The sequence below is a fragment of the Orussus abietinus genome, unplaced genomic scaffold (genome assembly GCF_000612105.2).
Source record: "Orussus abietinus isolate OABI.00-Male unplaced genomic scaffold, Oabi_2.0 scaffold39, whole genome shotgun sequence".
In the NCBI taxonomy this organism is placed as follows: Eukaryota; Metazoa; Arthropoda; class Insecta; order Hymenoptera; family Orussidae; genus Orussus; species Orussus abietinus.
In genome coordinates, this window is record NW_019394554.1 from 177,450 (window position 1) to 188,324 (window position 10,875).

The window sequence follows — 10,875 nt, forward strand, 5'->3', positions numbered from 1 at the left end:
ATCGTGCACTCTAGAAAGTGGCTGGGACGAATTTTCGAAATTCGTCCGAGCTTCTCCATGGAAGATTTTCGTAGATCTCGCTTTTAGTCGCTACACAACATATTTTTCCCCGTCAAGCTAGATGTCAACCCGGAATATATCCTCTGAAATGTCTCGGACATGATTTACATTTATTTCGAAGAGTGTGAATGAAGCGATATACACCAGGAGTCTCAACTATAATACATAATTATTATTGTTACGTCTGGTTTGCATAGAGGAGTAGGTTTTCGCGGGAGAGGATGCGAAGGTTTTCGAATTTATTAATATCTCCACTCTAGTCGTCTAGTCGCGAGTTCCCCATAAATTGCTAGTAATCGATTATTAAGAAGTTCGAAAATCTCGAACTTCTTCCCCTCTCTCTCGGAAGTAGAACTTTCAACATCGCCCTCTCATCCGTCATGTCTATCGAACATCGCCATCCACGATGTTTATCGACGATTCAATACTAACGCGTGTTTTGTTTTGTTCCCGATCCTTTCTGTTATTTTATTTGCGCTACTCGCAGAATTCCACAGTGGAGAAAGTAAGTGAATCTCTCGTAAGATCTCTAGCCTCTGCCTTTTACATTATATTCTGCTGTGTATATCAGTATAGATATTATACATCTCTCTTAGTCGTTGCGATTTTCTTTTCTTGCTGCACACTCTCCCATTAGTCGCTGAATTATGCTGCCATTTATGGTGTGCCCTAGCAGTGCCAGTAGTACGGTGAATACATATGGGAAATTTACGGATTTTCGCCTTTAAGATAATCATAAATTTAAATCCTGAGAGAAGAAATGTCAAACGTTTAAACGAATGCCATTCGCAGTAAATCCGAGCTTTAGCGTAATCCTCGATGGTAATTACATGTAAATTATCGGTGTTATTTCTGAACGGTGGCGCAGTCTACAAGGGACTATTTCTTATTGTCTAAAGCCTTGTATTATACATTTTATATTGAAGAAAAAAAATTGGTAACTGGGTAGGGGGTAGTATAAAATATGTATTCACTAGGTATCCAAAGTACACATCAGTAGTTGACACAGACTTCTAGTTGGTAGCACACGCAATGCGTTTTTTACTTTGCTTAGATGTTCATTTATAGCTCAGTGTGGCGTCGTATCATCGAATCATGAATCTCTCATCGACAGTGTCCGCATAACCCCGAGGACCCCGGAAGACGATACGCCATTTTCACGGTTCCCAAAAATTGATAACACGATAACAGTTGAAATTTTCTCATCGGGGAGGCCGGAGGGTGGCCCCGGCCCTCCACCGAGTGCTCTGCTTTTAGAAAAGTCTCATTTCCTTGGCTTTTAACGCGTTGTCAACGTCCAAAGTGTCTCTGAATATGTATATATATTTATTTTTCTTAAAATTTTCGGAGAAGCATTAATCGCAGATGGCCGATAACTCTCTGACACGCAAATGTTACCTGTGCTAACGTACTACCGCAAAACACACTAAGAGCCCGCCCTTAACAACGACACCAGGCCTTATCGATTAGTTCCTAGGTTTATAGAGAGCTCAGGGTTGCGAGACTTGCATCTTTGCAGTGTTTTGTTGCGATTGGGCGACACGTGGTCTCACGCGCCACGGTTTTATATGAATTTGCCTCTTGTAAATATGTTTAACATCATTTGTCTAAACATGTTAACGTGCGTCCACGTACCTCGAGCGCAAGCAACTTTTTGGCTCTGCCGATGGAATCGAATATGCAATCGCGATGAAGAAAGAAATGAACGCCGTCAAAGTCGAGTAGTTTTCAGTGAAATGATCCAAAAAGTTGCAAAATACGGAGCTCGAGGCTGGACCGCTTCCGCAACTTGCCATTACGCTCGACGCACAAAAGGGAGCTTTCCGAATCACTGACAAACCCCACCGCGAGTTTTGCCATTATCGAAAGTTGACACCTCTGCACAGTCGCATTTGCTTGGCAAGTTACGGAAATCGATCGGAGATTTATGTGGAATATCCTGAGCACGGTTCTGTGAACAGCTTCCTGGTTTCCTTCCTGGTGGATGCCAGAGGCGGTGCCATGAGGGGATGTCGACACAGTGGGGTCAGGGTGATCGTTCCACCTAGAAAAGCCGCGATGCCGATGCGAGTCACCTGTCGGTACTTGAAGAGGGACAAATTGACGAATCCTCCTCCTTTGATGGAAGGCGAGGCCCTGGCGAGTCGGATTCTGGAACTAGGACCTGTTGGTGCAAAATTCCTTGGGTAAGTTCTCGCTCGCTATTTGCTACCGATTTTCAATTTATTCATTCAAACGAGTTGATTGAAATTCACCTTTCCCCTTTTCCGCAGACCCGTGATAATAGAGGTGCCGCATTTCGCGTCCCTGCGAGGAAAGGAACGAGAAATCGTGATCCTGCGATCTGACAATGGAGAAACCTGGCGAGAGCACACCCTGGAGGCCAGCGAGGAGGCCGTCCAGGATGTGCTTAACGAGAGCTTCGAAGGGGAAGGTAGAGTCCTTGAAATACCTCACATTTGCTCGGACATAGTCTTGTTAAGTGTAATACATAGATACCTGTTATCTAAACCGATCTCTGAATTTTTTTTTTCTGGAAATTCTCAGAGTTAAGCCAGCTAGAAGATCTTCAAACGTCGAGGATCGTGAGGATCCTTACCGTGGACTTTCCTCACTACTTCGCCGTAGTGTCGCGCATCAGACAGGAAGTTCACGCAGTTGGTCCAGAAGGTGGTACCGTTTCCTCTTCCGCCGTGCCACAGGTGCAAGCCGTGTTCCCGCCGGCAGCTCTCACGAAAAAGATCAGAGTTGGCCTGCAGGTAAATCCAGGACCTGGGAAACAAAAATTAATTCTTCGAATCTTTATATTTAATTTATATTCGCTGGATGCGACGCATAATCAGTCGAGCAGGATTTTATCCAAATGGTACGACAATTGATTTTCAATTTTTTAGGCCCATCCCATTCCCGCGGAATTGGTCGCAAAGTTGCTGGGCAATCGAGTGGCGGTATCCCCGATCGTCACCGTCGAACCAAGGCGAAGGAAGTTCCACAAACCGATTATTTTGACGATACCTGTACCCCAGGCTGCGAATAAAGGCATGATCAATCAGTACTCTGGGGATGCTCCGACTCTGAGGCTCTTGTGCAGCATAACTGGTAATATATGCTTGCGCGTAACATCGTAGTGCGGCGGACCACCTTACTGAAAAATCTCTTACCGAGAAAAATGTCCTGTCAATTTCGAGACACACCGTGGTAGTATCCACACATCCGTTTTGTAGATCGCCCTCAATATATATATTCATATATAAGTCTACGTATCTATATATCCTTAGTAGTGTAGGTGGCACGTTACCGTAGCTGAGAACGTTAAACGTTGTGAACGTTTTTTTCTTCTTTTTTTTTTTTGAGAATTACCATGCAGACGGTAGCACCGAATTTCTATTCTTGTCTTTTGTCCACGGAGAAAAATCTTTATAGATACATTGGTCGGGTCTTTTGGAAAATAATTCTCATTTTGCTGGACGACAAATGCCTAGAGTGATGGTCAACCTTTTTGAGAATTCGGGGAAATCAGGAGTTTGGCAAAACTTAACGTCAAAGTACTTTGGGTAGTGAATACAAAATTGGCGTTAATCGTGTCGGACTCTGGATTTCTGTTTGTTCCGATTTCTGATAGGATTTGTGTCACTGTCGGCCGATTTTTCGGAAAGAGATTCGAAAGACAGATGGTAGCTGGCATGTTTCATAGACGAATTTTGTTGTGTACCATTGTTGTATACAAACCTTGTTGTAATTCATTGTTAATGCTTGCGTATTGTTAGGATTGAGTCAGTTAGGTATGGATCATTAATTAAAGTAGCTCAATTTTTATAATCCTAGCTCATCGTTAATTCGATAGTTTTTGTTTCAGCACATTCATTTGACTGGTAATTGCTTCGATGATAAATTATTAATAGATATCAGGACTGTTAAAAATTATATCATCATAGTTTTGAGTATCACAAGACGTATTAGAATATAATTTCGAACAGTTGTTCTCGTTTCCAACTTAAGCAATGTAGTGTGATTATGTATGATAATGAATTATTCAGAAACTGAAAAATGTTATCGTTTCACTTCTAGTTAATTTTCATCTAATTAATTAATATTCGTAGATGAAAAAGCCGCTTGTAGAAATGGAAGAAACGTTCCAATATTAAGATATTTAGAATTCGAGTATCTAGAGCAATACTTATTCTAACATGAATAATTAAATTTATCCTGTTAATTAACTGTTGAATATTCAGACGTACACATTCACAAAGTTAAATCTAGGCATACTACCGAGCTTCGTTAAAAAGACACAATTGTTCAGTATAATTCAACGCTTTCAATGCCTCATCGACATCTTGCTTTCTACACGTTTTCTTTTTCGTTTTATCATTTTTCTCGTTCACTTGCCACGCATTATCATTGTGATGACATGAACACGTTATTATTGTTTTCACATCACCATTGAGCACAAATTACAATGCTTGAGCGTAAATACAGTTGAGCGTCTTTGGTGAAAATAAAACCAGTTTCAACATTGCAAAAATAAAAAAAGAATGCAATTTTTCTAGATTTTATTGTATAAGAAAAAGGATTTATAGCGCAACTGTATTTAACGCTTGATATTCTAAACTAATAACTCACACATTATCCACCTCTACCGTCTGCGTACTAACAGCACGGACATATTTTAATAATGTTATTGGACTTGGCATATATGTCGTTCAGGGGGTCAGTCTCGGGCAGTCTGGGAGGATGTCACCGGATCCACCCCATTGACATTTGTCAAAGATTGTGTCTCCTTCACAACGACCGTGTCTGCACGATTTTGGCTGATGGATTGCCGAAACATTTCCGAGGCCACGAAAATGGCCACCGAACTTTACACGCACGCAACCCACGTGCCATTTATGGCTAAGTAAGTCGATCTTCTCAGACCTCAGTTTCCCAGGGAGAAAAATATTAATCTAAAAAATCATAACATTGCAATGCCGCAAAAACTACTTGACACTAATTTCTCCGTTTCAGATTTGTCGTCTTTGCAAAACGTGTAGATCCGCTGGAGGCGCGATTACGTGTATTTTGCATGACGGACGATAAGGAGGATAAGACCCTGGAGCACCAAGAACACTTTACAGAAGTCGCTAAAAGTCGGGACGTCGAGGTAAACCTTCATTGTCACCCATAATGTACCACCCGGTGTATTCTATCGTAGTAAATGTTCTTCCGGCGAGTTAGCCTCGAATGACTTAAGTGTCTCCTGTATGCAGGTTCTCGAAGGCAAGACCCAATATATGGAGTTCGCCGGAAACCTCGTTCCTGTTCTGAAGAGTGGAGAACAGCTTCAGCTGCCTTTCAGAGCCTTCAAAGAAAATAGAGTTCCATTTACCGCCAGAATAAAGGACCCCGATGCAGCCGACATGATGGGTCGCATAATGTTCATGAGCGAGCCAAAGGTTGCGAAAGGCGAACCACCGCAAACTCCTATCTGCACCCTGAACATCCTGTTGCCGGAGAAGATCTCGCCGGAAGCTGCTTCATCCGAACTAGACCTGCTGGAATTGTCCAAGAATTACAGTTTCTTACGAGATGGAGGCATCAGTACGTTATACGATGACTAAACTATACGGTCATTCTGGTTACTAATCGTACTGAGAATTCCCATTTGTCTTGCAGGTAGACCAGATGCGATACACAGAGCGACCATCCGACTAACCGACATCGCCAATCTGCTGGACACGGATTGGGAAAAGTTGGCGGAGGAGCTAAATATTCCGCCGAACGAGGTCAGCACCATAAAACAAGAGTACCCTGGAAAGCCTGCTCAACAAGCTGCAGCCATGTTCAAAATCTGGCAGGGCAACGGCAACAAAGCAACAGGTGTGTTTATTCAAAATCACGCACTTCACGGTTTAGAAAAAAAAAAAAGAATTATGGTTCATCCGAAAATCACGTTTCAAACGCATATATGCATGATATTAATATCTCAAGTATGCCGAGTTCGAAGAAAATCTATAAGCGACTATTGTTCTGTCACTTCGTCGATATAACGGAAAACTAATTTGATAACAAGGTGAGGTTCTCAGAACTTCCCGATTTAGTTGGCAATTCCGCATAATCCTATAGCTTTATATATGGCGAGTTATAAGAGGAGATGAGATGAGAAGAAAGAGTGAGAGCTATCGGGCATTCTGTTGACACGGTCAGAAACCCGTTTAATGGCAAGGTGAAATTCTGAGGAACACAGGACAGAGTTGAGTCAGATGCGTGGAATCTGTGCAGAGACGTAGTTGGTGATCTCACCGCGCATTATTATGCCTGACATAAGCTCTCCTCTCGCCCTTCCCTCTCGAGCGTGCTAATCACTATGCTGTGCCCCACTACGGCACGTAGCATCGTTACTACAATCATCGGAACAACAACATTAGCTTAGTTTTATACGACGGGTCCTGTCGAGAAGGTCCATCTCTCGTATTCCACGTCCGCCGCATTTTACACGCTATTAATTAATCATTAATATTAAGCATCTCGTCGGCGCGCGCCTTAGTGTTCAGCTCGGAAAAGCCAACAAACTTAGAAGGTTACACTCTCGGAAAAACCATGGATTAATAAGAAAAATTGCAAAAAAAGCATATAAACTATTTATTATAAATTTACAGTGAAGACAGAATATATTAGTTAGTAGGTGTTAGTGACTTTTTGCAGTCCGTTGTCCACGTGACAATGTTTATAACGCTTTATCAAGCCTACAAGAATGAAGAAACCAATTCGCACGTTAGCGAGCTTCTGCTAATATTTAGGAGAACCCCTTCTTTGAGACAAGTTTTTGTTAAGGAACAAGGTTTGTCTTTCATGCGACGGACCCGATTGTCGGGCCTTTGTTGACGACTCTCTTGGCCATACATTGTGAATTTAATGTTTTAATCAAGTGTAGTAATTTCTGTGGTGTGCGTATATTTTTATATGGTAGATCGTGCAATGATATGTCATCCGAGAATATTTAAATTGCAATTTAGGAAAGTATTCTTCGGGTGTACATGCAGTGTTTCTGTGTCATGTGGGAAAGCGGTACACATTAAGAGTGTGGCAATGGTCGGCGGCATTTCCAGGATATTGCTCAATAATAAGTATTGTTATTCCTGCAGGTAACACGTTGGAGAAGGCGTTGAATAAAATTGGTAGGGAGGACATCGTGAAGAAGTGTATATTCAACGTGGAATTGGTAACCGATGACGTGGAAAAAGCGGTGGCTAGGGTCAGGCTAGACCAGCCAGGATTTGACTCCTTGAAGGAAGAATTAGGACCTTCCAGGGATACGTCTCTTCGCCGAGATGCGACGATGGATCCCAAAATGGACCCGGATTACGAAGAACCCGATCGAATGAAGGTCCTTATAATTAACGCTCCCTAATTAATAGTTCTTGAATTATTCATACCTCTTAAAATGATAGCGTCATCGCGCTTATGGTGGGATTATTCGCGTTATCAGACCTTTTGTTGGCATCATCCTTGCCTCTAGAATGAAACGATGCGGTCATTCGGCGGAAATACATGTTCTGGTAGTTGATATCAATGTAGTCAACTTAGTGGAACCGGATTCCTCGAGGCGTTGCGTGAAGATCGCATTTAGATTCTAGCTCGACATTTAACGAATCACACGCGTGATTCACGGCGGACCTTGACGCCTCGAAAAGCCTTGGAAAATCGATGACGAGGTTGAAGAGCGATCGGTTTTTTTTTTTTTTCATTTAATGGCAAGTTAAAAATAGCCATATTCGGTCTAATACAACTGCACGACAATAAACCAGAAGCAATAATCGTTAACGTACAGTAAATGCCTGGCTTCGTTCGTAACTTAGAAGTAGCGTCATCGTTCTGCACCGAAACCGTGAAAGATCGATTTGTGTAATCTAGTTCATTAAATAATTTGATATTATAATTTAACGTTAATATTATTTGTTGCAGGACTCTGAATCGGTGGAGGACCTCAGCATGCAGGGGATGACGCCCCTTAAGAAATGTAAGTGCCTTCTAAGAGTTCTGCTTGGAATGCAATTACTCCTTCACATTTCTTACATATCTCCATCTACCGTACATTATTAGTCTTCGCACGGACTTAAATTCTGAGTGACAATATATGCTACCAATGCATTGCGAGAGTGATAGCAGTCGGTATGACGTCACTGTCCACTTTAAGTCAGTGATCCATACTATGTGTTAATTCGTGGCATCGCTAAGTAGAGACTCACTGAATCACGGTAGTCACCACTCTGCGTATTTTCTTGTCAGTATTCTGGTAGTCTAGAGACCGTCAGTGCGTCTGATGCACCGTGCTTCACTTTGACTCGTATCTATTATATTTCCCCAAGTGAAAGTGCAGACATTACGAGTGACGTTCCGTGAGACGATCGATTAAACGTCCATCTTTAATATATATATAATTATATCAAGTGCTAATCATGGGAGGCTGGTCATCGAAAAGAGGTAACCAAACGAAGACCATGGAAGTCGATCGTCATCTACTAATGACCATCGATTACGAATTTCAAAATTTATTCTTGGCATTTACGCCTTAAACTTTAACGCTGGAATTACTTTTCTTTTTAAAGGATCTTCCTACGTGGCTCATTAGCATAGAATGCTTCGTAATGTCTGGCCACTCCGAACGCGCATTGAGTCGTTATTGACTCTTCGGCATTACCAAACAAATAAATAAGGAAGATTAAAAATATTATTCGCTAATGTTAAATGACTTATATTTAATTTATTGCTATTTTCTACGGTTTGCTATCAACGTTCACAGTAGGTCACCGATATTGGTCGATAATCTTCTGGGTGCGCCGTTTGTTCTTCGTCGGTCTGTGGAATTGTACTTTTCCTTATTTATAGACACTTGGTGATGTCGGGCAGCCGTATCAGCCCCGAGAATACGAACCGAAAGAGAAAAATACGGCTAAATGCGTACGTCCTGTCTTTAATCTCGTAACCCTTAGACGTCTTTACAACACATATTATGCACTTAACAGCCAATCAGCACATCACTATCACAAACGGCACAGTGCCCAACGGAACCTCGACCCCCATCAAAGACAAATATGCCAGTGACGAGAAAGAGCTCGGAGACGTGATGGCAGATTTCATAGAGCATAAGTGTCAGGTCTCAGACTCTATGTCGAAAAAGTCCCGCGATGACCCTGACGATGAGAATAAAAAGCGACAACGAGTCCTCGACGACGCCAACAAATTAGTCGCCGGTAAGTAACGCATGTCGAATGGCTGAGGATGAGCGGGTTGTGGGGCCAAGCTTTGCCTGAAAGCAACCACAGAATTCACGAGGAAGGAGATTAGAAAAGAGCCGAAACGCCGGAGAATCTGGAAAGCGAAAAGAAAAGATGGTCCGTGAATTCGAAAAAAAAATTGCATTCTTTCTCTTTTTCCTTCTATCTATCTCTTTTTTACGAATGTCTCTATTGCATGGTCGATCGAGTCGGAAGTAACCGTTCTCTTATTGCGCGCACTCTGTGGCTTAGGTGAAATCGTGTTCATAGTTAACCCTCTCACGATTCCTCCATGATCCGGGATTGTGAGTTAAGGGCCAATCGTAAGGAAATTTCGATTTTTTTTCTTTTTACCCTTTATAAGAACGTTCTTTTTAGCTTGACCCGGGATTCGACGATCGTGAATGCAATAGATTGCACTCACTTGATGCACATCTATCATCCACTATTTGGAAACGAGAATAGCGAGTCCTCCAGGCAGGAATCGCTGTATCTTGATTTGCCTCCACTGGATCGTAGAAGATTCTGAACACGACTCACGACTTGATGTTAAAATCTGCAGCTTGGATCGCATACCCCTCTAGTGGTGTGCGGGAACTTGGAGCTTTTAACCACTTAACAAATTGACTCTTGTCGTACGTTAATTACTCGTTACGCAACCTAGAAACCTCTTCTAGCTCCCCCGACCAATGATTCGGTGGTAAACAATTTTTTCACATTTTTTTTCTTTTTCACAATTACTTCAACGCTCATCGGCAACCTCGTCGGGTCCGACGCAAGAAAAGTGTCTGCGCCAGTCCTGAAATTGTAAATTCGACAAAATCGTACGGCAAGGGTTAAGTCAATGGTTTTTTTTTTATTTTCACTAGCAGGTTCTGGAAGCCGGTGCAGATCTCTTCGAGTTTTTAAGGCTTGCTAATATTACGCCGAGTTACAATAATTGACACATTACCTTGGCTTCCAACGACTTGTTACTCACCGTACAAAGTATCCGCCGCGGATTCTCGCCGGACGTTTTTCCTCCCGTAGGAGATATCTTCCACTAATGTGCTCTGCTACTCTTCCATTCTTCCCTGTTAATTTGTTTCAGCAAAAGGTTACACTCTGCAATTATTTGACGTTGCATGAATGGCCTCTCTGTGTGGGCGCACGGAGCAGCTGTCGTTCGTTTCTCTCTCATACATATTTTTACATATATATTTTTTTTATTTATTTATTTCCTCCTTAGAGGGCAATTTTTCGCTGCCGTTTGGTACATATAATACCCATGTTGACACTGGTCTGACGATTTTCGAATTAAAACTACTAAATTTGGTTTCACTAACTCGGCTGGCAGTGTCTCGGTGATCGGACGAAGACGACAATTAGATCGTAATTAGAGAAAATAAGTGTTATCTTTATTTTCTCGCGAATCGTTTTCCAACGATATCGGGCAACCTGGAACATTTTGTCTAAATTTTTTGTCTCGCCATCTCGCGTCGGGAGAAAAATTTCATTTTCGAGGTGACATTTATCAATTGTTGTCAGAGTTGCCCCGAGTGTAATCTGAATAATGATAGCT

The 10,875-nt window shown here is 42.1% G+C and overlaps 1 protein-coding gene across 10 annotated transcripts in view; it reads left to right on the plus strand.

Annotated features, from left to right (window-relative positions):
- Positions 1 to 10,875, plus strand: part of LOC105697544 (ankyrin-2) — an 87,605-nt gene that overhangs the window by 51,106 nt on the left and 25,624 nt on the right. For 9 of the 10 annotated variants that reach the window (XR_001103843.1, XR_001103844.2, XR_001103848.2 and 6 more), the window contains 12 exons: positions 548 to 565; positions 2,022 to 2,246; positions 2,334 to 2,494; positions 2,608 to 2,819; positions 2,955 to 3,159; positions 4,765 to 4,954; positions 5,065 to 5,200; positions 5,307 to 5,637; positions 5,713 to 5,916; positions 7,182 to 7,423; positions 8,002 to 8,056; positions 9,063 to 9,290. Coding sequence is in view for 3 of the 10 variants with exons in the window: in XM_012420910.2 (XP_012276333.1) it covers positions 548 to 565; positions 2,022 to 2,246; positions 2,334 to 2,494; positions 2,608 to 2,819; positions 2,955 to 3,159; positions 4,765 to 4,954; positions 5,065 to 5,200; positions 5,307 to 5,637; positions 5,713 to 5,916; positions 7,182 to 7,423; positions 8,002 to 8,056; positions 9,063 to 9,290 (2,207 nt within the window). In the remaining 7 variants the exon portion in view is untranslated. The remainder of the gene's footprint in view (positions 1 to 547; positions 566 to 2,021; positions 2,247 to 2,333; positions 2,495 to 2,607; positions 2,820 to 2,954; positions 3,160 to 4,764; positions 4,955 to 5,064; positions 5,201 to 5,306; positions 5,638 to 5,712; positions 5,917 to 7,181; positions 7,424 to 8,001; positions 8,057 to 9,062; positions 9,291 to 10,875) is intronic. The other variant, XR_001103845.2, reaches the window with a different exon arrangement.